General features: G+C 48.9%; 9 protein-coding genes across 9 annotated transcripts; 5 read left to right on the plus strand and 4 right to left on the minus strand.

Annotated features, from left to right (window-relative positions):
- Positions 1–5,162: 5,162 nt before the first annotated feature.
- On the plus strand, positions 5,163–6,964 carry LTR84_006571 (uncharacterized protein; the record flags this gene model as incomplete). The annotated part of the gene is made up of 7 exons (XM_064850132.1): positions 5,163–5,481; positions 5,554–5,781; positions 5,857–6,482; positions 6,534–6,645; positions 6,694–6,744; positions 6,797–6,822; positions 6,890–6,964. The coding sequence occupies 7 exons, from the start codon at positions 5,163–5,165 to the stop codon at positions 6,962–6,964; spliced, it is 1,437 nt and encodes a 478-aa protein (XP_064703019.1).
- Positions 6,965–7,980: 1,016 nt separating this feature from the next.
- Positions 7,981–9,348, plus strand: LTR84_006572 (uncharacterized protein; the record flags this gene model as incomplete). The annotated part of the gene is made up of 2 exons (XM_064850133.1): positions 7,981–8,469; positions 8,542–9,348. 2 exons carry the CDS (start codon positions 7,981–7,983, stop codon positions 9,346–9,348), a joined length of 1,296 nt encoding a protein of 431 aa, XP_064703020.1.
- Positions 9,349–13,097: 3,749 nt separating this feature from the next.
- Positions 13,098–13,691, plus strand: LTR84_006574 (uncharacterized protein; the record flags this gene model as incomplete). The annotated part of the gene is made up of 1 exon (XM_064850134.1): positions 13,098–13,691. One exon carries the CDS (start codon positions 13,098–13,100, stop codon positions 13,689–13,691), a length of 594 nt encoding a protein of 197 aa, XP_064703021.1.
- A 326-nt stretch (positions 13,692–14,017) lies between these two features.
- LTR84_006575 (uncharacterized protein) lies at positions 14,018–14,974 on the plus strand (the record flags this gene model as incomplete). Its single annotated transcript, XM_064850135.1, has 2 exons — positions 14,018–14,192; positions 14,253–14,974. The coding sequence occupies 2 exons, from the start codon at positions 14,018–14,020 to the stop codon at positions 14,972–14,974; spliced, it is 897 nt and encodes a 298-aa protein (XP_064703022.1).
- An 87-nt stretch (positions 14,975–15,061) lies between these two features.
- On the minus strand, positions 15,062–16,265 carry LTR84_006576 (uncharacterized protein; the record flags this gene model as incomplete). Its single annotated transcript, XM_064850136.1, has 3 exons — positions 15,062–15,364; positions 15,423–16,034; positions 16,086–16,265. 3 exons carry the CDS (start codon positions 16,263–16,265, stop codon positions 15,062–15,064), a joined length of 1,095 nt encoding a protein of 364 aa, XP_064703023.1.
- Positions 16,266–17,123: 858 nt separating this feature from the next.
- On the minus strand, positions 17,124–18,096 carry LTR84_006577 (uncharacterized protein; the record flags this gene model as incomplete). The annotated part of the gene is made up of 2 exons (XM_064850137.1): positions 17,124–17,889; positions 18,005–18,096. The coding sequence occupies 2 exons, from the start codon at positions 18,094–18,096 to the stop codon at positions 17,124–17,126; spliced, it is 858 nt and encodes a 285-aa protein (XP_064703024.1).
- A 712-nt stretch (positions 18,097–18,808) lies between these two features.
- LTR84_006578 (uncharacterized protein) lies at positions 18,809–20,376 on the minus strand (the record flags this gene model as incomplete). The annotated part of the gene is made up of 3 exons (XM_064850138.1): positions 18,809–19,534; positions 19,591–20,155; positions 20,240–20,376. 3 exons carry the CDS (start codon positions 20,374–20,376, stop codon positions 18,809–18,811), a joined length of 1,428 nt encoding a protein of 475 aa, XP_064703025.1.
- Positions 20,377–21,371: 995 nt separating this feature from the next.
- On the plus strand, positions 21,372–23,735 carry LTR84_006579 (uncharacterized protein; the record flags this gene model as incomplete). Its single annotated transcript, XM_064850139.1, has 6 exons — positions 21,372–21,636; positions 21,690–22,176; positions 22,233–22,422; positions 23,198–23,326; positions 23,382–23,449; positions 23,543–23,735. 6 exons carry the CDS (start codon positions 21,372–21,374, stop codon positions 23,733–23,735), a joined length of 1,332 nt encoding a protein of 443 aa, XP_064703026.1.
- Positions 23,736–24,451: 716 nt separating this feature from the next.
- LTR84_006580 (uncharacterized protein) lies at positions 24,452–26,022 on the minus strand (the record flags this gene model as incomplete). Its single annotated transcript, XM_064850140.1, has 3 exons — positions 24,452–24,863; positions 24,911–25,691; positions 25,743–26,022. The coding sequence occupies 3 exons, from the start codon at positions 26,020–26,022 to the stop codon at positions 24,452–24,454; spliced, it is 1,473 nt and encodes a 490-aa protein (XP_064703027.1).
- Between the last annotated feature and the right edge of the window lie 225 nt (positions 26,023–26,247).

The following is a 26,247-nucleotide window of genomic DNA, read 5'->3' on the forward strand; positions in this document are numbered from 1 at the left end:
TCCAACCCCCTAAGCGACAATAAGTGATACAGCGACTTAAAGCATAAATGGCCTCGATATCACGACTTAAAGTGTCATTAGTGATACAACGACTTAAAGCATAACCAGCTCGGATGTAACTAGTCACAGCACAACGAGCGATACAACGGCTCAAAGTGCAACTAGCAAGGACTCAAACTACCAGCAGTTTTCATTCGACCACGAGTTCCGAAACCACGGCTGCCGATTCTTCAACGACGACGAGCTTTCAAAGTACAACAAGCTCTGGGGCTTCGTTCGCTGATAGTTCGTCAACGATGAGCACCGACACAACGACGAGAACCGATACTATACTATTTCATAACCCGTGAAGCTTTCTCTCTCACCGTCTGGGCAAGACACTTTCGTCGCCGCCCCTTTTCCTCTTCAAGTGAATAATCTCGTGGACAAAGTGAACGTCATGAACAATTGGAGATGAAATTGCAGCATTGTGATTGAAGGGATGACATGCTGGTGGAGTCCCCACGGCAAATCGTCATCCCTGACGCATCATCGGCGACCTTAGAGAACTCAGTGTCGCGATGGAGAGAGGCGGGGGGACTGCAGCCGCGGCTCTATTTGCCCTTGAAGCTACCTTCGAGGATTTGACGACGCGTACCCGAGTTCAGGGTCAGCTCGCAAGCCAGCGGTACTTGAATCGAGCGCTACCTATCATGCCATATGGAGTTGGCGCTTTTATCATGAACTCAGTTGGAAACCACCAGGAAGGCGGTCACGAGTGGATTCGCAGATCGGGCGCGCTGCACGCACGAGGGATCATTGTTACCGAACTCAGAGCACCAGGAGACCACGATCTCACACTCTGGCCACAGTCATAGTTGCTGCAATCAGTGCCTTCCCACCTTGGCAACTCTTTTCCAAGCTGGCGACTTGAGTATTTCGTCCTCTCCATTAAGATGGCCGAGCTACGGCCATCTTATCTATCACGCCTTTGATGCTTGTCGAGCCCAAACGTCTCCACAGTGACAAAGTCTTGTCCTTAGTATATAACCTATAGAAGCCGGCCCAGAACGCGGTAATTCACAACATGACATACAGTGGAAGCTATCGGCTAATCGAGGAAGAAACACTACCGCTGTTTAATCAGCCACTTCGCACTAATTATGGCTGTAATCCGAAGACCGAAAAGACCATCAGTATGCTGCCAACAACATCGGATATGTTTAAGATCCTCCTACAGCTAAGAATTAGTACTAACTAAATATTGCGCTTTACTTAAATTAGAACGAGCGCATCTACTTGGCAAAAACCTACGATACCGAGACGCATCAGGAGGCGAATATATGCACACCATCCCACAGTTTGCTGCAAGCAAAAGGGATTACACAAATTCTGGGCTGAAAACTAGCGAGTACTTGGAGCTCGACTGGGTCGAGAGGCTGAGCATTCCGTGCTTGGCATTCGTCCAAGCTCAAAAGGGGTACGCTGAGACTGGGATTCCCCTGATTCGAAAGCCCTTGCCTGTGCCTCTACGCGCCAACAATTATCTTTGACATCTTAGGGGGCTCTGAATTCAATGATCACATACGATTTCAAAGATGACGGTTTGGCATGCAATGCGCCTTACTTTGCTCTACTTGTTCTCTTGCTCTTTTTACCGTTTTTGCCTGTTGTAGTTCAATTCGAAGTCCTCTTGTCATATGACAAGTCTACTCTGCAAGTCTCATTACTTTGGGCTGAGCGTTCTGGTTAGGAGATACAGATATGACTCTGCACATTTCGTTGCAACGAATACTGCCAACGAGTTCGAAGGCGACATTGAAAATTGGGCTGATCTGTGTCTTAGTCATTCTGGCTTCAAACTTGGCCTTTTTTGTCTGGGCTTCGAGAAAACCTTCTGTCTCACAGGGCATGACTGTGACAATATTTTCTGGCTCCTGCGCTGATGCAAAATCGCAGTCCACTTTATTCCATTTCTTCATCAATGCTTCCAGTTCCTTGCTCCTCGCTATCAGCAACAGCTGTATGCAATTTCTGACTGCACCAACAAGGGAAGAAGTCAATAAAGCCCATTCAAAACAACAGGCACTTGATATAGGAGTACAAACCTTCAGAAACTTGAAACATATCTCTCCACGGCGGACCATTCTGTGGGTTTTGGTAGCTTTAAGCTCAATCCCACTTCACCTTTTGTATGAGGTACCCCTGCTTCTACAATGCTGCAGCTCACAATGTCAGATACAACTCCGCCGTCGTTGGGAGCATAGCAACAAATTACTTTGGGGTCGTTGTCGCCAACACCCACTTCTTGAATGGTAGTCATTGGAATTCCACGAGAGCTTCAATAATCGGTAGCTGCAATGCATATCAAGAGATCTCGAAGCCACAAATATCCTCAACGATACAATACTTGCAAGAAAATGCTCAGTCACTTATTCGGCTTGAAAACGCGGACTGCCTTCGAGTATACAGTCGGGATCTTATTTCTAAATTTAGCAACGTCATAGTGGTTTCCAATTCCTCGAGTGAGGATGTTATACTTAATATGGTATACATGAATACAACAGAAAGGGGCAATTGGAGAAGGTGGATCTGTCCTTATGAAACTCCCTCGGACGGTACGGATTGCAATCCAGAGCCAATGAAGTGGAATGTGCTGGGAATAACAAAGCAAGATGTCGGAGCAGGCTCATGCCAGAACATTCAACCTTTCAACTTCGGGGGAGAGGAGCCAGAGCCACTTGATAATGAGCCTGTTGCAGTGCAATACTGTCTCGCAGAGAAGGTAACAGAGGCCTGCCAATTGAGCGTCTCACTGACTTTTCTGGCGGCAGTGCTGGCTTGCAATCTGATTAAAGCAGTTTGCATATATCTAACACTTCGCACAGTACAAGTCGAACCTCTGGTAACACTTGGTGATGCAATAGCGTCATTTTTGGATACGCCAGATGTATATACAATTGGCTTTGGGGCCATGACTGCCACCGATGAACGCTCCTATCAAAGCAAGCCACGGGGTGGATATCTATGGAAACACAAGCGGATCTCGGGTGCAGACGCTTGTAGCAAGCTCAGGTGGAGGCTCAGCAACATACTGTAAGTGATATCACTAAATCGAAACCTTGTGACTAACGCTAAATGTCCTAGCTTTGTGCTTGTGTGGCTCACTTTCTGTACGCTGCTTCTGCTGGGTGTGAATTCTTCTGGACTTATGAGTGTCACTGACATCAAAGCCTACGGGCTTGGTCATTTTGATCTGGACAACATGATCTCATTCGACCTACTCCCCCAATCTGTCGAGCTATATGCCATCCTACCTAATATACCGCAACTAGTTATCTCTTGCTTATACCTCATTTACAATGATCTCTTCACTCGATTCTACCTAGCGAAGGAATGGTCATCATATTCACGATTCCGCAAACATCTTCGAGTTCAATTTCCAAAGGGTGCTCAACGGGGCAGCCATTTCTTATCATTACCCTGGAGATGGTCGATACCATTATTGATAGCAGCAACAACACTGCATTGGCTAGCTTCTCAGAGCATATTCTTAAGCCTTGTTCGAGCGGATGACTATGCTACTATTACTGGAGTCCAACTGAATCGAGGTTATACCAAAGTCGGATGCGTCTGGTCCCCACTTGGGTTCATACTTTCGCTTATCCTAGGAGGATTTATGATCATCACACTGTGGTTATCATGTAGGCTGTTCAACTACGGGGAGCGAATGCCTCTGGTCAGAAGTTGTAGCATTGCGATAAGCGCTGCATGCCATGCACCTTCAACAGATATTGCGCGGACGAGCAAGGCACTGATGTATGGTGTTGTGGAGAATCCGGACACAGGCCTTGCACCGCACGTGTGCTTCACTTCAGGCCCTGTGACATCTTTAGTCGAAGGAGAACGATATCTGTAACACCAGGGGAGTCGACTACGACGTTACGATGCCCCCAATGGATCCTCGGTGCAGTTGCTACCACCAACTCGACCATCTTCTATCCACTTGCTGTGTATGCCGCTGTACAGAAGAGGTTGAACAGGCCACTTCTATATCCAGGCGACTTGGTTTCGTGGGACAATAATCACCCTATTATTACAGGCTTGCTTCTCAGGAAGTTCTGTGAGTGGTTGGTCTTGACACCAGAGACAGCGGGCGAGTTATGCAACATCGCCGAGGGTTCCGAGTCCACCTTTGGGAGGCTGTGGCCGATGGCTACATGGAATAAAACTCTCGAAATCTTCCTATCTCTACGTACGGCTGCTTCACCTTGAGTTCTTGCTCCTCGAGGATTATTAGCTGGTATTGGAGTAAGCTACCGATCTCGACAGGGGAAACGATCGCTTGAATCCAAAATCAGCTTAGGAATAATGTCCAGCAACCACGTAGGTACCAAGCTTTGTTAGCGACTATGGGGTACCGAGCGTGCATTTGCCGGAGGGGGATAAGCTTTTGCTTGGACCAAACTCTCACACGACTTTGCACTAAAGCAGGTGGGAATTGATTTCTCTGAACAACCCACTATTGCTCGTGTCATTTGATGACTACCTGGTATTACCTGACTCTACTGGCATGCTACTCGTGGTTGCCATCAACGCAACCTCGTGAGGCCACTGACGAACATTGAAGTCACTACGAGTTCAGTCTCGTGTGAATACGAGATGATGGTGTCGGGTCCACGCGTACACTTACGCCCAACAAGTCTGCAATTGAGCCTTTCGGCCGCTTATCCGCACATTTTTTGTCCTTCGCTCACTGGTGATCGAACGACAAATCCCTCGACTTACTTTAGGATTACGAGCAAGCTGATCGTGGATGACATGACTCAGCTCAGGCGGCCAGTAATACTTTCGGAAGGCAAAGCATTCCTCCTGTCTGTTGTGGCCAATGAGGTGCGTATTCGTACTCGCTTCTCCCTCCAATTAGTAGGGAAGATTGTGGGTGAAGCTGTATGGTATACACAGTGTAGTGGAGATGGTAAAGTCGCGACGGATGTACGCCAGTCACGATCATGCATGTGGGTGTGTGCGAAGCGACCTCCACTATCGATCAGCTCTCTCTGAGATTCATATATTAAGAGGGCCATGCGTTTGCTGTCATCAACTTCTGTTGTAAAGTTTGTGGTCGTGTATGTGAAAAATATTTCCATCGCAGCCGTTTGGCATAAAGTGATCCAATCACCATGGACACCATCATGGATAACCGCATTTCTCCATATGCTGCTACTAATATCTTGCTCGCTCTCATCACAAGACTCATCGCCCCTGCATCAACAATATTGCTCCTCGCATACATCGCTTATTATGGATTTCTGTCGCCCCTTTCTGGCATCCCTGGACCATTCATCGCACGTTTCACGAGACTGTGGCTCGCATATCATGGATGGAAAGGGGATTTCCATATAGTTTTGACCGAGGTGCATGAAAAATACGGGACGACGGTGCGTGTAGGGCCTGATGAAGTTCTTACCTTGTCTCCTGATGCTATCAAGAAGATTTATGGTATGATGGGGTCCTCTGGAGAATCATTGGAAAATTAGCCAGCTGTTCTTTCTGACGCTATTTGCCCTATAGGTGCGGGATCTCTGTTCAACAAGAGTGACTTCTATGCGCCGCTAAAAGGTACACGGACATGGGATCTGTTTGCAGAAGGAGACTCCATTGTTCATCGGAATAATCGTCGATCGGTAAATCACGTTTATGCAACTTCGTCACTGATTGATCTGGAGCCGTATGTCGACAGTGCAATCCAACATTTCGTGAGCATCTTGCGAACAAAAGAAGGAAAATCATTCGATTTTGGTGTGATGTTGCAATTATTCGCTTTTGGTTTGAGTCATACCCGATTGCACGTGGTCTGATGACTGATGTTGTTAGACGTAATCGGAGAAGTGACGTTCTCCCAGCGTTTCGGACTCATGGAGACAGGAGAGGAGTCTGAGTCATTGAAAATCATCAAAAGAGCTGCAAGATCTGGCTCCTGGGTCGGTCACATCCCCTGGGTGTATCGAATCCATCAGAGATTGAGCCCCTTGATTGGCAACCATCTTGCATTGAATGCAAGGAGCGGAGCCATACGTGACTTCACCCTGCAGCAAGCACAATCCCGAATCAAGAGAGGAAGTGATCATCGAGACATGTTGAGCAAACTGATCGAGTTGCATGGACAAAACCCAGCAGAGGTGGACAACACGGTAGTGATCTCGATGGCAACCAGTAATGTTTTTGCTGGTAGCGATACAACTGCGGTTGCACTACGATCGATATTCTATCACCTTCTTAAAAATCTCGGATGTCTGAAGAAATTGCTGAACGAAATAAACGATGTGGTTGGAGACATAGATATCGACAAACCGGTGACTTATGAGCAGGCTAACAAAATGCCTTATTTACAAGCAGTCATGAATGAAGCTAATCGCATCCATCCTGTCGTTGCTCAAAGTTTACCTCGGATCGTCCCTGAAGGAGGTTTGCAGGTTGAAGGGCATTCTTTACCAGCAGGGGTAAGACACCAGTCTTGCTTAGCTTCGGAGGAATATCGCTGACCATGACAGACAATTATTGGTAGCTCTCCCTATGTCCTTGGCCGTTCTGAGCATATATATGGCCAGGACGCGAAGATGTTCCGTCCTGAGAGGTGGTTGGAAGGTGATCGAAGCCAGCTATGTAAGTCAGTCTGTGTCAGTGATCACTTTATGGTTTTGACCGCTGCAGTAAGTGGATTTTTAGCATTTGGAGGGACCTCGCGGATGTGCTTGGGAAAGAGTAAGTTGTCCGTATCCTCGGAAGTTGCAAATATTAAGACATGGCAATGCAGATCTTGTTTGGATCGAAGTGTCCAAGGTACGAATCTCCGTTACTTATCCATCCGTACTGGTCGAGCTGATGCTTTATTTATTTGATGTAACAGGTAGTTCCGACAATATTGAGGAACTTTGTGATCAATTTTGCCGATACCGATGTCGAGTGGAAATTGCAGAGCTAGTAAGTGAAAAGACCTCGTAGAATGTCAATAGTGGACCCCGAAACTAATACGGTCCCAGTTTCTTCGTCCTGCAATCAGGGCTGGAAGTGACCATACAGTCCCGTCACGACTAAGACCTAGGATTTCGCAAGAGCAGAATAGGAACTGACATCAGGAACTTAAAGTTAGCAAAACATGCCGAGGAACCTCATGAGCATGCATGTTACATGCGTGAAAAGGTTATGAGATATAGATGCTCCAGTTTTTTTTAAAACGATGAAGCTGTAACATTGATGGGAAGTCAGTGTGAGGAAGGGTGAATGACAAAGGAGCAGCTTCATGGAATGGCGAGAATCTGACTTACCCAACTAGGACTAGCAGTAAATCACCGTTGAGGCTGACCTCCTCGGGCGCCACCACAAACATGCCAAGACTCAGCCACTTTCTAGTACCTATCAATGACATCACCGCTCATTGCGTCACTCCTCATTGCGATCCAACTTTGCACAATTCGTATCTCACATTGCCAGTGATCCAGACAGCAGAAACGTTGAAGCTGGCATGAGCTGGGAAGCAGTGCATTAGCGGTAATTCAGCCATGGACTAATGCACATTGCTCTATGTTTTATCTCTGGCCATACTGGTATCCTGTTCTCTGGACATGTGGTAGACAAGGGACCTTGGATGGCCGTTGCTCCAGATCGACACTCCCAATGGTTGGAAACTTGGCTTTAGCGAGCTGCCAGGATCAGGTTTCGTGACTTCCCTGGCGCGTCCCTTCTGCTCTTCAAGTACATGGACAGACTAGATATATCCATCGCGACTTCCTGGCTGCCACCTATCACTCGGATACCACTTCAGATCTTCTCTACTTTCATCATCTCGATCAAAACACCCGCAATTACCTACGTCGCCTGATATCGTATCCTTCAATAGCAGAAGCTATACCGCAAGTATTATTATTTCACCATCCAGCAGACCAAGTAAAGCGACCCGTTGAACAACGAAAGGCGTCAGTTCGCCGTCCCCACCTTAATATGGGACGTGGAAAGGCATTGATGCCACCCAATGCTCAGATCAATCCTCATGTACGCAGCCAAGCACCACTGGAATCATGTTCAAGAATCAAGTCAAAGTCAAGCTCGCTCAAGACAAGCAGAAACCGTACATCAAAGAGACCCAATCATCTGGTTGGCGTCCTCCATCTGGCACTCATAACAAGTACTGCCAACGCTCAATATCTACATCCACGAGACACCAATGTTCCTTTGCGCGTGACAAATCATTGTCCCGAGACAATATGGCCCGCAATCCTGACGCAGAGTGGTATCGGTCCTAAAAGTTCGGGATTCGAGCTCGACTCTGGTGGTTCCAGTGCGCAGACTGTCAGTGGTGATTGGAGGGGCCGGGTCTGGGGTAGAACGAACTGTTCATTTCCCTCGGCAGGAGGCGGACCTGCAAGTGGACAGGGCGGTGTCGCGTGCGGGACTGGGGATTGTGGAATGTTCCTTGAATGTCAGGGTGCGGTAAGTTGAGGATTTTTCTTATTGCACAGGCTTGGAGATCTAGACGTGGCTGATTTGGGATCTCTGGACTAGGGAGCAGCGCCTGCAACGCTAGCGGAGTTCACTTTGTCGAGTGCCACATATCAGTCATTCTACGACATCTCGCTGGTCGACGGATACAATCTTCCTATGGGTATCATTTCTCTGCTTGGACAGACCGACAACTCCACTTTGACCGATGTGCCACCCAACCTCACCAACCCCGTCTGCATTGGGACGTCTTCCCTCCTCGCTCCAATAGGTGACACATCAGATGCCACCTTCGGATCCAATACCACATATCCTATCCCACTCGAGCAGTCAGTTTCTGCTTCCTTCATTCAACAGTGGTGTCCGTGGCCACTCCAGTTGACTCCGCCTAAGAAGCCCGGTGATGGAATTTATCCATATCCAGATGACAAGATCCAGCGACCACCGTTCAACCCCTGCCTCAGCGCGTGTGCGAAATGGAACAAGCCCGAGTTTTGTTGTACTGGTAAGCACAATACACCAGCCACATGTTCGCCGAGTCTGTATTCCACCCAAGCAAAGAAAATCTGCCCAGATGCATACAGTTATGCATATGATGATCAGACAAGTACTTTCATCATTCCCCAAGGTGGTGGTTTTGAGATCGTCTTCTGTCCCGCAGGTCGAAGCTCGAATATCCTGGCCACTTTTGGTGATCAAATGCGACAATTGGCACAAACGGGTCATGTAACAAGAGACATTGTGGAACTTGCCCAGAATGTCACTTACATCCAGGAGAAGAATGACGCCAACACCGCCATTGCCGATCCCAGTGCAAGCCTGATTGCACTGGTTGTTTTACTTGTCTGGATGTGCTTAGGAGACTTCTGACAGATTTGCTTGTTGTTGGCACATATTGGGCCATAGCCAGCAACAAGGACGGTCCGCTGTACACCTCTTCGTCTGAGACGAGCACAGAAGTCACGCCATTGTTCAAGAGTTGGTCGTTTTTGATACCCCTTCTGTACCAGATCAATAGTGTTAGATATATTGGATCCTTGTTCCCTTCGTTTCTTTCAAACCGGATTCACTCGAAATGTAGCAACTGCAGCTGAGACCGTGACGCCTGGAATGACGGCAGAGCTCGATCCTGGCCATGGGGCGTCCTCTCCACCATAGAGTATAGCCCAGAGAAATCTCAGGTCCCGAGTAGGAAGCTTCTGCATCAGAACCTTGGTCGCAGCCACTTGGATTTGTTTCTTGCGCTCCACATCATATTGTGCAAAAGCAAGAGCTTGTTGTTCTGTGAGATAACTGCCGTGAACCACCGGTGTTGCCCGCCAGGATGAAGAGGACACCGAGGCCTCGGGCGCAGTCGGTTGCGCTTGGAACACATGTCCGGTAGTTGCAGAAGTCGAGGTAGTCGTGGCCGTCTCGACGGCATGCTTGATACCAGCAGTAGGTGTATTTTGCACAGCACTCGTAGCATCCGAGGACTCATGCAACGGCTGGGCGGTAGCTTTCTTACTCGAGCGATACATATCGAGGTACTTGTCCATCGGTTTCCCCTCGACCCAATCCCCAATAAAGTCCGAGGACGAGGGTCTCGGATTGTCCGATGTGACGATGTTACCGCCGCCGCCGCCTGCTCCTGCTCCGCCTCCGCCTTCACTCTTCTTCGCGGCATCAATAATCCCTTTCGCATCCAGTCTGCTCTTGTTGTCCTTTGGCGCGTACTTGTCCTCCAGTGCCTTCCAGATATCCGACGCGAGTTCCAGCGGCTCCGCGATCTTCCACGGCTCGCTGCCGGGGACCAACGTCGACATGATCAGCGCTTTGGCGCGTGCATTCTTCGCCCAGAAGTCTTCGGTGGCGGTGGTGGTGGAGGACGAGGCGGATGTCGTGCCTTTGGCTTGGGAGGATTGTGCTTGTGTCTGTGCTGGTGGCTCTAGCGGACTTGGGGCCTGAGACTGTGCTGGCAGTGTCGCCACTGGAGCCACAGGTAGTGAGGGGGAATCAGTGGCCTTGCTGCCAGTAGTTGAGGCACTCGCTCTGGACTTCTTGTTCGGCATGGTTGCGACTCAGTCACACCTGAGATGGAGATGGAGATGTGGGGTGCCCTCAATGTGCACGCTGGAGATCAAAACTGTGCTTCGCCTGTCCCCAGTGTCCGGGCATAGCGAGGTTGAGTACACAGTCGTATAGGCGCTTCTGCACTCACAGATCTGAACGGCGTACTTTGTTTTTGTCTTCTCTGTTTCCGACAATGATGAGCGCATGTGAGCTCATCTAAGTTCCTGTGCGGAGAATCAGTTTGTCGGAGTGAACAATAGGGCGAAGTATTAGAAACCTGGGAAGAAGTATACGGCGAAGCAATGGGGACTCTGTGAGTTGGTTGGCATACTTGGTATCAAGTTGGCCGTGATCTTTTGTCAAACTCAGGTCGAAACAACCTGGAACCTCAGGCTACGTCGCATCAGAGTCACTAAAGCTTTTAAGATCGCAGTGGTTGCCGCTCAGACTCAACCCAGTACTTCAGACTAGGTACTATGTGATATCTGCCACTTCGAGTGAAACTATGGGCTCCCTTTCCGACCCCCGTACAGCACAATGCGCTCTTTAACCCAAATACATCCTACCCATTACGTTCATAAGGGACTGCCTTTGCCACAAGACTATAGATGCCACCGGGCTTTTACACGATATAAAGCTCTCTCCGATCAGAGTTCAAGCCTGCCCTGTCCATGGTTGTCGGTATGTATTGCCTTCATATAAATGTTCGAGTGGACCACCGCGTCAAAATTGTTCCGACCTTGCTGTGGCCACCAATCTCGCAATAGGGCCCAGGATCCAGATCATCTGTTTACCAGATCAATATGTTTGCTTGAAATACCGACAAGGTCTTAACTCACCAACTGCTCAAGGAACTTGATGTTTGTTGGTAGCCCTGGGTAGGTATCTCCATCATAGAAGGATCTCATAACGTGCCAGAATCCTGGCATTCGTCCCTCGGAGAGCAGGTCGTTGAAGAACCTAACATTTTCCATGCAGGGTCAGCTGAGCCATTAGAAAGAATGGATGAAAGCTTTGCAAGGTCAGAGAGAAGCTACTTACAGGCCTTTGTACAGTCCAGGTGGGTTTTGTTGCTCGTGCATCGTCATTTTCTCACCCGTGAATCCTTCCATGCTGTGCGTTGTCCAGCGAGGAATGAATACTGCTGGATCGCCTGCTTCTACGATGCTCGTCTTCCCATTGAGAGTGATGCTACATCTGCCTTCCACCATTGTGATGTACTCGTCATGATGCTGATTTTGCGGATGAGTATCCTGAACTTTGAGGGAACCCTGTGAACATTGCCGGCTTACCTTGTGCCAGTGCGATGGGACAGATAGTGGTGGAGATCCTTCTGACCCATCATGCTTGACTATCACCGTGTACTTTTCCCTCGAAGTCTCTGGCTTGGTGTCATCACTCGTGATCAATAAATCACAACCCTAGATCCAGTCATTTCTGCAAGTCTACTGTTTTTGGTGGTGGCTTACCTTCCCAAAGTTCAGCGTCTTAATGACTCTCGTGATTTCCATGGTTCCTGAGATTGAAGAATCTGCCCAGGACGTCCGTGCGATGAGTACAACTCTAAGTATGAGGACAGCCAGAAACTCAAATTGCTGGGCGGGGTATCTCAGCAACCTTGACTTACGCTCGGGAGAGCGACTCGCACTCATGATGGTGCGGCTCGTAGCGTTCCCAGCTGAGGGTTGCAAGACGAAAACGGAAACATGGTTCCCTGTGGCCATCGGATCTACACCACCATGCTGGATTTGGTCGGCCGTTGGAAACCCGCGGACTTCCAGTCCATCTGGCCAATATGCTGCAATCGGATGCTCGAGGTTCTGGTGCGTTCGATATCACGATGTTAATAAGCCACGCGCAGGCGACACATTGTCAACCACTATCTCGTACACTTCGACTCTTTCCCTTAGAAACTCATGCGAAAATTCGCATCATTTTTCAAGTCCGAGGACTGTGACAACTCAGCACAACAATTACTTGAACCTCAGAATCCGCGCGTGTACGTTCGATTCAATCAGATCTGCATATATGGAGGCTGGAGCCTCAACGAGTTTTGGTAATTTCGTTCGAAGGACGCTGCATTTCAGAAAATGCCCAGCAGTTTCCTTTAAAGACGGTGATTTCGACTTATGTTTGTGAGTCTGAGCAAAAGTCTTTTGAGAGCCCTCAATCATTGTTCCTCTGTGCCAGTTTCCCTCAGCAATGGCAGAATAAAGGGAACTCTATTACCTACTGGTGGTATTCATGTTATCGAAGAAAATGATAATTCCAGCTCACTCTAAGGCGTCCTGTGAAAACGGAGTAGGTGTTTCTTCGAGCATTTCGTGGATAGCTGTTGGACGGCTTTATATCCCGCACCTGTTTGTAAGCCTTGAATAATGTCATGGTCGTTTTTCAAAACAGCTCCATTGCTCGGCGCTTCCGAAGTCGCGATGTATCCCAGAGCATCACTTCAGAAGCATACCGACACCTCTATATCTACATGTTCTCTACCCAGTGTAAGATGAGAACCTCAAGGTCAACTAATTTGCCACTCAAGCACGATATAGGTGCTCAACTTCTTAAAAATGGCCGGCCCAATAATGAGCGCGACCTACACGATCCGCTACGCTACCCAGTCAGACGTCGCCATCGTTCTGTCACTTCTGCGCGAGCTCGCCGAGTATGAGAAGGAGCTTTCTTCCTGCAAAACGACCGAAGAGATGCTCCTCAGTACTTTATCCTTTCCAATTAACCCATCTGCCTCGACATCATCCTCACCTACCCCAATACAATTCACAAAAGGGTATGCACGCACTCTCCTCATCTCGCCTAACGATGCGGTAGACACGATCGTGGGCATCGCAGTCTATTTCCCAAATTACAGCACCTGGACGGGTCCTGGTATCTACATTGAAGACATGATCATTACCGCATCACAGCGTGGGAAGGGGTATGGTAAAGCACTTCTGTCGGCCGTGGCAAGGGAAGTGGGTGGTGCTGCAGGTGTGAAGGGCGTCAATGAGTATGGTATGGGACGGTTGCAGTGGTCGGTGCTCAAATGGAACAACCCGAGCATCGACTTGTTTTTGTCTGATAACGTTGGTGCGTTTCTCAAAGATGAATATTTAGCATGTCAAGTTGATGGGGAGAAGTTGGCGAGGCTGGCGGGCAGATGGTGATCGTCTATGATGCGGGGTTGGTCTGGAGTAGGGTAGATATTGTAGGCTGAGGGCTGAAGAGAGTGGTACGGCCTTAATTGAAAAGCACCGGCAAGCTACATTCCTGGCTAATATCCGCATGGTAAATAATATCTTTCCTCGAAATCAATACCTTCCACTTTTCCGATTTATGCGATTCAGTCTATCTGAGCACACCAAGCAGCCTCTGAAGAGCGAGGGCGCCAAACTTTGTCGTCTTCCTGACCAAAGGCGAAACATGTTCTGGAGTTTTATGTGGTAACAAAATAATATCAAGTCGCTTGTCAAGTCCGTTCCCGCGGACTACCATGGCGAACACTATTTATCAATCACCGACAAAGGCCCTAGTACACAATATGCTGCCATCCATTCTAAGGACGCACCAGCAGATTGACATTCACGATATTAGTGACGATTGGAGTGGAACTACAGATCCTGCGAAGCGGAGGAAACTTCAGAATCGCCTGCATCAAAGGGCGTGGAGTAAGTTTATCTTCGTTTCGCCAGGCTCTTCTTATCATCACCATTGACTCGAGCGTTTAGGAAGGCGGCAAACCATGAAAAGAAATCTGGCTGCGTGCAACGGCGCCTCGGGTGAGGGATTGAAGGTCTTAGTAAAACCGAAGCTACAGGCTGAAGTCAGGCACGCGGAGACTGCGGAGCAGCCGTTGAACCTATGGATGTGTTTCAACGGCACGGGCGAGACTCACCAGTCTTTGACTCGCTTCTCAGAATATGCTTATTCGCAATATCTGGAAGGATCACCACGAACAGATCTGCTGTTGACACTGATTAAATTCAACATCTTTCGAGCATTGATGACCAATGATCAAACCCTTGGTCTTGATAAACAGTGGCTTCAGTGTGTAGCGATCTCACCATTTTATCAATCTCAAGGGACATCCAGAGCACCCATGCAGACTTGTCCTGTCAATCTCAAGCCAACGAGCTTGCAGCGCACCGTGGAGCATCATCCATGGATTGACCTAATGCCTGATCCAGTCATGCGAGACAACATTCTCCTCCTTGGAGACAACTACGATGACGAGCCACTGTGTCATGATATCGTGGATAACCGCCATGGAAAACAATCAGAGAGCCTTATCGTCTGGGGTGACCCATCCAGATTAGAAAGCTGGGAAATTGGAGAAGACTTCTACAAGAAGTGGTCTTCAATTTTGCAAGGCTGCCATGGCCTTTTCAAGGCAACAAACAACTGGAGAGCTAAACGCGGCGAGCCAAAGCTCTTTGTATCTTTTCCTTGACTTTCTAGAAGCTAACTCTATGCTTGGGCTGTGGAAAAGCTCTGCCGATCGCATGACGGCCCTGGAGGTATATCGACAGTGACAATACTAGGCATCATTTTCATTCACCAGCACATATCGATATCTAGCCTTGCCCCTTTCCATATCGACCATGGCCTGATTTGCGTCTTTCATTGGTCTCTCCTCCACCCATGGCTTAACATCCTTCTCAGCTGCTAACTGCAGCATCTCTCGGATCTCTCCTGGCGAGCCAATCATCGAACCAACAAGTCTCTTCCTCCCGATGATTATACCTGTGCTGGGAACCAAAAATAGGCCATCGTCGGGATTTCCGACTTGAGCGAGAGTGCCATCCCGCCTCAAGAGAGCCAAGTAGCCAGCGATAGGCGCCTGGGTTACGGATCAGCATCGGCGGCACTATCCCAAATCTTGAGGTCACATGACTTACCTTTGACGACGAGATGGTTGAGATGAGCAGATCAAATGAGCCTGCAAATTCGGTATCCCACCTAGGGTGATCGTCCGTTGAGATATAGTTATCTGCGCCCATTTCGAGAGCATCTTGTCGTTTGCTCTCTTTTCGAGAAATCGCCACCACAGAGTCAGCACCTAGTGCTTTCGCCCACATGACGACGAAATGGCCCAGGCCACCTAGGCCAATTACACCCACACGCTTGCCTGGACCGCAACCAAAGTGTTTCAGTGGAGAATAGGTAGTGATGCCCGCACATAGCATGACCGCTGCTGAGGCGGAAGAAATACTATCTGGAATCTTGAACACAAAGTGACCTGGAGAGCGGTTATACAACGCATGGCCCCCGTACGATTTGTCGCCGTTCAGATGGAAACTGGCGTACGTGCCAACGTGCTTGGCGCAGAAATGCTCATTTCCTGACGAGCATTCTTCGCAAGAGTCTTGCCCTCGACCCAAGCAGGAGTCACCTTGAGCGCCGACACCGACTCGATCGCCCACCTTGATACCACCCTCAACCTGCGTGCCGACACGCACAGCTCGACCCACGATCTCGTGACCAACGCAGCATGGGTATGGTGTCGGGCCCTACAGATTGTCTCAGCTTCAGTGCTCCAGGTTAATGGATGGCAAACATACCCAACCACTTCGGAGAACGTGGAGGTCCGAGCCACATATGCCACTGTGTGTGATTTGAATGTCGACATCGGTCTCCTCCCACGTCTTGGGCTTGAACTCCTGCCAGACCATCTTACCCTCCCCAGCAGTCTCGTCGAGGCCCATCCATCCCATGAACTTGTAGTCAGCATGACTATCCATCATTTCCTAAAGATCGACGACGAGGTCTCAGAGGCGTGGTGTACGTGGTAAGGAATTTTGAAGAATGATAATGGCCAGAAGTCACTGAGGACGGTTGTGAGCTTGGCCTGACGCTGCTGGATGCGTTCATTTATACTCTACAAAGCCATTGAAATCTTCCCAACACTCCCGAAGCTAATTTGACGTTCTTGTCAGTACTGGAAGCCATTCGTCGTCATCGATTCTTGCCATGATTCCCATCATAAGCTACCTGCATCAAGGCTCGCAGGGGAGCCCCACGTGTCTGCGGCGAGTACTGTAGCCCAAACGCAGATCGACGTGCGACTGGAGCGGAACATTGAACGCGACTTCTGCAGACTGCTTATGCACTAGTATTCACAGATCTTTATTATTGCTTGAGGGAGTTGGATTCATTGTCCATGCGGCCTCAATACCACTCGTGGGCAGCCTAATACTACGCTAGTGGAGTCGATTGCCGTAGTCGTACATGCACATTTCAAAAAACGTTCTGTAATATGCTTATGATTTGCAAAGTTAGTGCGAAGAAAACGATCGTGTCGTGGAAACCCCTCAGGCAGGCTAATGCAGCCTGCTTATGGCGGGGTCGGGAGGGCTGTCACTACCTAGATATTTCATTGGTTGACGTGCTCGTGTACCTTCACTATGCTTCAAATACTGCGTATGCCTCCAGATACCCAGCGGTTCTCACTTCGACTTCGATATATCGCTCAACTGACAGAAATTTCGACTTTATTGGTCTATTACTGGTCTAACAATCCTCCAAGCAGGGCTCTCGGCCTGCAAAACCCCCGACGCACACCATATTGACCTCGAGGTTGAAACAATTCACGGTAGTGATCAAGGTTCGAAATCAGGTAGCACTTCAGCAGATGGCGCACCAGGTGGAACCTTGATCATGACTCTCTGAACACAGGTCTCCTTCGCAAGCTTCTTGACCGATTCGTCTGCATCGGCTTTAAGCTTAATTCCTCCATCATCGGTACCTGTGTCCACGGGCGTCTGCGCCAGAAGCTCAAATCCCAATTTCTCATATGAATGCACACCCTGCTTCGTCGTCGTGTCGAGAATGACCGGCTTGTCGGGAAACTGCGCAAAGTGCTCATCCATCTGATGCTTCAGCAGCGCCGACGCATATCCCTTACCGGCATGCGCGGGATTGATGGCGATCATCTGCACGAAACCGCATTCTTCCGACGTGTAGCCCGTGGGACGGATGTCCTTGAGTGTCTTCGCGAACATGGCCTTCACATTCGCTTCAAACACTCCCTCGATGCGGTAGAACCCCAGCGGCCCGTACTTCCACAGCGCAAGTAGTGATAGCAAACCCGACCTCCAGACCTGAAAGATCCCAAATGCCCCTTCTCTCACATGCGGAGGTAGCCACATCATGATGCCGGCGATGTTGAGCCCGTCGGTCGTCGGCGAGTCAGCGACCTCGGCCACGAGGACTAGTCCACCCCAAATGGTCACGAGGTTAATGACAGACCGGTAAAAATGCACTCGTGCAGCTTGATGGCGGCCCATCTGCGGTGTTGGACCTCCAATCTCCCCGATTTTCACAGGTGCTAGACTTTCGGTTACGCCGTGAAACCAGTTGTGATTCCTTTTGTGACGTGTTAGTTACTTGCCCTTGATCGCGTGGATGGAGTTCGTGGAGTGCGCGGTGCGCCAGGACTACTGACCAGACTGGAAGAAATGCATTGCATAGGATCCGTGACATTACATCGAATTCCTCGGGCCTAGCAGCTCGGAATACAGCAAGGGCTTTTTTGGACGTGCCCGCCTTGGGGTCATCGGAGCTGTCGACCATGTTGCAAGCTGCTCCAATGGCGAATGTAATTTCCGGTTGGTAGCGGTGGGAGCCTTATTGTTTTCAAAGCTTGAGAGTGATGGTAGCAAGGTAAAGTTTGGTCCGTTGGGCTTTGCGAGGATTAAATTGACAGCAGCGTCTTAAGAATGGAGTAAATCATGAAATGCCACGCGAAGAGATGATATTCAGCAACAGGACTTAGTTACTTAGTTCTAAAAGTAAGCTGCGGGGAGTCATTTAGTTGGATGGCTGGCTAAATTACACACCTCGCTCGCTAAGTACATGAATCACTTCGGAAGCCTGATCATCAATTCGACCCAGCCGTACCGGGCTGGGGGTATTGGATGATCACTCCAGTAATGAAGCCTGAACAGTCACGTTGTCGATTCTCATCTCTGATTTTGATAGATCGTTAATCCCTGGTACTCTGGCCTGCTTCAACGCAGATATGGGAAATATTATGGAGTTTGGGAACTCGAAGGCTTGTTTGCTTTAAGCCTTGTCGTATGAGGTACGAAATACGAGGCAGGCTCAGCCCACGACGTAGTTCCTCGTACCCTCAGCTCTCGGCGCTCGCTATTGATCTGTCCTTGTAGGTCTTCGCTCATGGGCGTTACGAAATACGATCAACGCCTGAGACCGGCGAGTACGGCAAGACATTCACGAACGAAGCCGTTCTTCTACAAGTGTCAATAGGGGATCCAAAAACCACTCATAACTTTGCCCGCAACTGCTGTTCCTGTTTCCTCTGCGTGAGGTCACGGAAATACTGCGCCTTCAATCCCAAAATTGCAAGCCCAAGAGTCTCCCAGGAAGGATCATAGCGTGGAAGCTCATAGGCGTCCGTACCAACTGCGGGTTTCCCTGAGAACTCCTGTAACCAATTAAAGTACTCGTCAAAATCGGGCGCTATTTCGTGGAAACGATCACTGTCGCCCTTGTATTCAAGACGTTTGAGTTCCCACTCCTTCTGCTCGGTAACGCTGGGGAGGGGCTTGTTTTCGTGATTCGCAAAGAATCGCGCGACTGCAACAGCTTGGTACTCGTACACGCGGAACGAGAGTGCGGCTCGGCATTGGCCTACCACTGCCAACGATGGATTGTCGATGTTCAGAATATGTCGATAGAATCGAGACAGTCGGTTTGATTCCGTCACTGGATTGGGGGTCAGGAACGGGTAGTTGAGACGGAACCCTGTTGCAAATAGCACGTGGTCGATGCCAGACACACTTGTACCGTCTTCAAAGGTTACAGTAATGCCATCAATGGGCGATATAGCTTTGACAGGTGCCTGGATCTTCACGTTTGGCAGATTGTAAACTGAATCGAGCCTCTCATTCCGCCCGCGCATGGAGAGGTATAGTGGCCCCTTTACAATCTCATGAAGATCTGAGATCAGGTCCGATGCAGAAACATTTCCCCCAACAATCACAACTTTCTAACAGCCCAAAATTAACAACATGAATGAAGCAGCAGAGGAACCCAAATTCTTACCTTGCCAACGTACTTGTCTGCTGAACGATATGATTTGGAATGCTCAAATGCATCAGGGAATGCTTTGACAGCCTCATCAATACCCTGGATATTCGGTATGTTGGCGACATTGTAGTGACCAGTGGCAACGACCACCGCATCGAAGGTCTCTTGCCACCAATAGTCACTTGGTTTGCCACGACGCAATAGATCTGTTTTGCGCAAGGTCAATACCCACTCGTCACCAATCCTCTCTACTTTCTCCACAGTCGTGCTGAGAGAGGTCAGGTGGAGATATGGCGCAAAAAGATCCTCAAGCCAGCCTGTTATCACTTCGAACGGACGACTTGGGTTATTCGGGCCTAATCGATTTACAGATTGTGCAGAGTTGACCTCTGGAAATGGCGTATGGGTGAAAGCCATGGCCAGAGCTCCAACGTTGCTGTCAAGGCCAGGATAAATGGCCGTCCTGGCAGTTGGGTCCGGTTCTGCGGGTGCGTTGAAGCTGGGAAATGTACTTGGAGTCGTGACACTGCGTGGCACTCGCCATGAAGCCGGAAAGACATCGGGTGTAGGATCAAGGTGCCTACAAATGATGTTGAGCACACAATCGATCCCTGTTGGTGATAGAGAAATGTGACACATTCCTCTGTCATGGTGAATGACCTACCACAGACCACCCACTCTATCCCGTCTTTCAAAGACTCGAATTTTGTCAAAACTCTTCTCCTGCGATAATGCGTGTACAGCAGCAAGACCTGAGGGACCAGTTCCAATGACCGCCACACGGCGGTACCTCGGGGCCATGTCAACAACGATCTATATTGTTCGAGAAATGTTGGGATTCGGTTCCAGAAGCACCTTTGTCAAAGAACACAGATGCAAAACTTAGAACGCTCCAAACAAGCCAGCTCGCACAGAAAGGACAAGAAGGTTTTATGGGAATCGCGAGAACTAATAGAGAGGCGGTATCTTTCTTAGAGATAAGCATTTGAAAGCACACTCACCGGATTGATCAGGTATCGGCAAATGAATCCGACAGTATGGTATCAATCGATAACGTGAGATGCAGTGAAAGTGACGAAATCACAGATTGCGCCATCGCTCAAGTGGACTGAAGAATTGCGAACCCAAAAATTGTTCATTTAAGTAGCCATAGATGAGTTTCCTGGGCAGCTAGAAATTCTATCTCGGCCTTGTAGACTCCTATGACGATGCCGCAGAGTTCGGTGCATCGTTTGCTCTTACTGTGGCCAGGAACGAGAATGCCTATCCTTCCTGGTCAATCATAGCGATATTCAAATATCGTCGATATTGGCTTAGTGTTTGATCAGACAAGAAATAAGAGTTCATGTTCATGCTTCTTTGGAGGATAAAGGATGATTTTCCCAGTATCATTATCTGTAGATAATAGGAAATCAAAACTATCATGACAGAGGCAATCAATCTATTCGGGACATGTTTGTTTATTGAGTTCTCCGGTGCATCATTAAGCTTCGAAGTGCAGTAAAGATAGATTATGAAAGGTCCACCGTAGCCTTGGCATCGCGATCACGGTGGAGCTTGGAACGTGGAAATGAAGTAACCGGCCAGCATCGTAGACCATCAGGCAGATGGCATCTAACATCCTGCGCTGACCTTCTGTACAAACCTTACATACCACGCCCTCGAGTACTCCCTTCCCATCCTAATCATCGATAACACCTCCGACCACCTTAAATAGCCCTGCCGCGACCATAAATTGGGCGCTGTCTGTAAAGACTGACACGCGATCCCCCAGACCCGAGTTGCTCGCCTCAGTCATGAAGGCCACGATGATCTCCCTCCTATCACTCCCCATTCTACTTCCACAACTTGTCGGCGCAGTTTCTTTAGCCTGCGATAATGTACGGGTGGACGGCAAGAAGTTTGACTTTTCCAAGCTTGGAGGTCGACATTCAATCTCCGTCCTCGACGACTCGAGACCTCCGGCAGAATACAATACTACGTGGACGATCGACCTATGTCAGCCGCTGAAGAAGATCGATGGTGTCCGAGACGCTGATCAGTGTCCCAGCGGTACAAGAGGTATTTTACCCACTGGCTGAGGAAGAGAAGTCATCAAAGCTAACGAAATGCAGTATGCGGGATCGTTGAATCCTGGAATCCCGCGGACGATCCTGATAAGAAGCACATCGAACTCGAGAATGTCATCCCAGTCGCTGGCAACTTTGACGCAAGCACTGGGCAGAATCTCAATCCTAAGTTCACACGACTGAAGGCTCAAGACTCCAATAGCGAGGGTGTTCAGATTGAACTTCACGGTGGGAACTACGGGAAGAAGAGACAACAAGCTGTGATCCAACTCCAATGCGATCGAGACCGAACAGGAAATGAACAGGTGAAGAGAGCAGAAGAAGGGGACGACGGAGACAAGGGCGACAAGGATGGGGATGAGACACCCCCGACTGGCAGTTTGACTTATGTCAGCTACGGTGATGTAGAGGGTAAGGAACGCATTCAAGTCTTGCGCTTGAACTGGAAGACGAAATATGCATGCGAAGACTTCACTGAGCATGATGGTGGAAAGGAACGCGGATGGGGATTTTTCACCTGGTTCATTCTAATGTAAGAAACACAATACCTCCTCCCTCAGGAGCAACCCGGACTAATCAGTCGAACAGCGGATTCCTTGGTGCTGCAGCGTACCTCATATTCGGATCATGGCTCAACTACAATCGTTATGGCGCTCGAGGTTGGGACCTGTTGCCTCACGGAGACACCATTCGTGATCTTCCTTATCTCTTCAAAGACCTGTCTCGAAAGGTGGTTGATACCGTCTCTGGGGCCGGTTCTAGAGGTGGCTATAGTGCTGTATGATCAGATATGGGTTTTCCAATGGGAAATGCTTCTTGTAGAATACCTACCTAACAAGGATTGGAAGCATAGCGTGGCGCCAAGATGGTTGGGGATGTGTCTCTTACGGCTGCTCTTTGCCTTTCTCGCCTTCTATATTGTCTTTTAACATGAATTACAATCCTGGCAGTAATAAATCTTGGCCCACGAATTCACCCCATCCTGTCTTGAGCAGATTTATCAAAAAGCGGAATATAGAAATTCCTCTTCCGATTGCATTGAAATTCGAGAGCCTTGCCAAGACATAATTCGACAGCCTTTCGCTCAACTGAATGTGGCGAAGAACTCGACATCAATTGTAGTTTCTTACCTAGGGAGTGTCGATGCCTGCTTCTCAACATTCACAGTCAACCTCAGGAGCCATTGCAGATCAGAGCGTAAGAACAATTGACCTGCCCTATTAGCTCTGAATTTATTTGACCCAGTTCGTCCTCCCTAACACCCACCTGAGCAAACCAACGACGGAATCAGGTCACACAACTTAGGACAAGCGCGGGGTTTCGAGTGCCGCGATAAGCCATAAAGTGTCGATCATAGACTTTGGGCAAACCCAAAAATCACAGAATGCTGTCACGCAGAGTGGTAGGTCTATTCCTCTTTGCCACAGACCAAGCATGGCCATTCGGCATCAAAAGCCTAGGCGTGTGTTAATGGTCGTTGCCTGCCATTTGACCCCTCAATCTGGAGTCCGCATTCAATACTTAGTTCAGAGGTTGATATAACTCCCACTCAGTTGTCCAAGGAGGAAGAGTCCGAATCAACAGACGCGGAAGTCACTCGAGAAGACCAAGACAAAATCAACACTTTCTCAAAATTGCACAATCGGAGCAAGACTCTTCAAGAGGAACTCGGCCAGAAACAGGTAAGGTTTCGTATCAAGTCGATTACACGAATTCATTGACTAATGTGTCTTTCAGAAGGACAAAGAAGACCTAGAAGAGCTTTCAACTGAACTCGAGCTCGCTGATGAAGATGAACTAGTCCCGTGAGTCCTGTCTCAGGCTGCAAATTACGTGATCTGCCAGGGAAATTCTGAAAATCCTCAATTTCCGGTCAACTAACATCAGCTGCTACTCAGGTACAAGATCGGAGACTCATTTATGAATCTCCCACTTCCCGAAGCACAGGACCTGCTGTCCACGGCAACAAGTGAGCTCGAATCGGAAGTATCCACCTTGGAAGAGGAATTAAGCGGCTTAAAAGAAGAATTGGATGGTCTCAAAGCCCATTTGTATGCGAGATTTGGAAAAGGTATCAATCTTGAGGCTTAGAATCAATTATGGCCATGGTCATCCCCAGTTCTTACTTGTGTCTCGCGGTGAAGCGTCGAAATTCACTGCTCTGGTCGAAGACGAGCCTGGACCGGCGTTAACTGGATGTTTTACTGATGAAGAAGGGTGATGCTCGCTGGCAAATAACAGTCATGTCTGCGCACGACAAATGCCGCGTTATTGCTGGTACAGCGTCTTCGGGATAGGGTGCCACATTCGCATGGTTGATATGGACTTTCTGACATCGGGTCAACACGCAGCACCTTGTCAGGCAACCCGAGACATGTAGTTATCGAGCAGCATCGGATCCTAGAATCGCAAGTGCTGTCAAATGGAATGGATTTACATTTCAGACCATCCTTCGTTGCATTTATTACTGCCACCCACTTACCCACTTACGTTTTCGAAGGTTGTGAGAGCGGGCGATACAGAGTCGTGCCTTCCACTCGGAGGCCAGTTCCATCCTTTCTAATCAACGCACAGCAGCTACATAGATCTGGATCTTGGGATCGCCCGAAACATATCTGAATTAGACCCATCCCAAAGATACAGCATCTTCCGCCACTGTCCGTCTGATGGGATACTAATTCACAGAGATACCATCAGCATCGGCGGATTTTCTTATTCTGTACCCAGCATAAAGACAGCGAGAAAGCCTACAACAGTCAACTCCTCAATGCCCGCCATACCCACAAATTCCCAGTTAAGACCCAATTCTAAGCCGGGGGACGACTTAGTCGGCGCTCCTCAATTGCCTCATTCGAATAGTTATTCGAATGATCATCCGAAACTGTATGCGGCTCCATATCTGCAGCCTCCTTATCTTTGATTCCTGTCACGGTTTGCAAAATACGAGCAGCAAAAAGATCGCCGCTCACATTGGTCGCTGTTCTAAAGCGATCAATGAACCAGTCGATGGCCACAACCACAGCGTACATTCCTGTGATGGGGACGTTGATAGCGCCTGCTATCATGACAGTCAAGACCAAAGATGAGCTGGGAATAGGTGTGGTGGCAATCGATGACAGCGTGGACAAGAGAACAATAATGACGTATTCTCCTGCATTCAGGCTGATGCCTTGTGTTTCGGCAAGAAAGACGACCACCATGGGAAAGTATATGGCCGTCCTGGTAAAGTGTTAGAATTAATGTTATACGCAGCAAGACCCACTTACCCGTCCATGTTGATCAAACATCCCAGAGGCACGGAAAACTTGTTGATCGTCTCCGGGACACCGCGAGCGCGCACAACTCTGATTGTGACCGGTAGTGTTGCCGCAGAAGATGCTGTTCCCCAAGCGGTGACCCAAGCAGGCGACCCCTTCAGCCAGTATGAATAAGGATTCATTCTCGTGAAGGCGAAGAAGATGATTGGGAGAATGATGAACAGATGAATGAACATTCCTGTGATGCTGCCACCGATGAGGACACCAAGATTCCTCCCAATGTCTGCGAGCTCAAGAGTCATGATATTCGCCAAGATGAGGAAGAACACACCAATCGGTGCCAGCTTAATCAGAAAAGTGATCACAATCGTGATGATTCTCTCAACCTCCTTCACTCCCCGTAAAAGAGAAGAATCAGGACCTTTAATCAGACAGCCTGCAACGACTGCAGTGACCAAGACTGCAAGAAGGCTGTCTTCTGCGAGTGCGGCAAAAATGTTCGACGGAATGAAAGATTGGAAAACTTGTACCACGATATTGTGAGGTTTGACGGCTGCTCTCTCCTCGATCAAGTCCTGATCATCGCCGTCAACAGCGAGGCTGTCGCTGCCCACTTCGACCATTAGGCGCCTCCAAACTAGGTCGACCAGGATCATGCTATGCACGACAGCAAGAATAGTCGTGAGAACATAATACCCGACTGTCCACCTAGCAAGTTTCGCTCCGTCTTTCGCCATTTCTTTCAAGGTCTGAACGGCTAAAATAATAGCAGTGACAATAAGTGGCAGTACTAATCGTATTAGCATAACTAAATCGCCGCTTCTGCTACTTCATGACGAACCTGTTGCTCTCAGAGCTCTCAACCACAACATTCCCGGAATCTCCAGTAGGATCGGAGCAGCCTCAGGAATTTCATCGACATTGGCAGTGACCGCCATTCCAATCGCGATAGCGACAGCTGCTGCGAGCACGATCTGCAAAGCCGACCCGGGGGTCTTCAACTCCCCATAAAGATTCTGATACCATTTTTGCCGTACTTTCGTGGTTGTATCCTGGTCAGAAGACTCTGAAGAGATATTTGTGGGCTGTGCCTCGAGTGTATCGGAACGCTCTTTTTCCATTTTTGGCTGCGGTTTTGTCGAAATGAATATTCTAGATAGAGAATGCGTCTCTCGGCGTCCATCTTCAGAGTTGACGATGTGGAATCTTATATTCGCGATTCCTCCACTAACTCACATTCAGTACATACCCGGAATCCTTCACAAGAGGGGCTGTCGTGGCGCCGAGTGATAAGTTCAGCATTCAATCATGGGCCAAGCATGCATTGTGACGATCACCACAAGTCA

This window comes from Exophiala bonariae, assembly GCF_035927105.1.
Source record: "Exophiala bonariae strain CCFEE 5792 chromosome Unknown scaffold_25, whole genome shotgun sequence".
In the NCBI taxonomy this organism is placed as follows: Eukaryota; Fungi; Ascomycota; class Eurotiomycetes; order Chaetothyriales; family Herpotrichiellaceae; genus Exophiala; species Exophiala bonariae.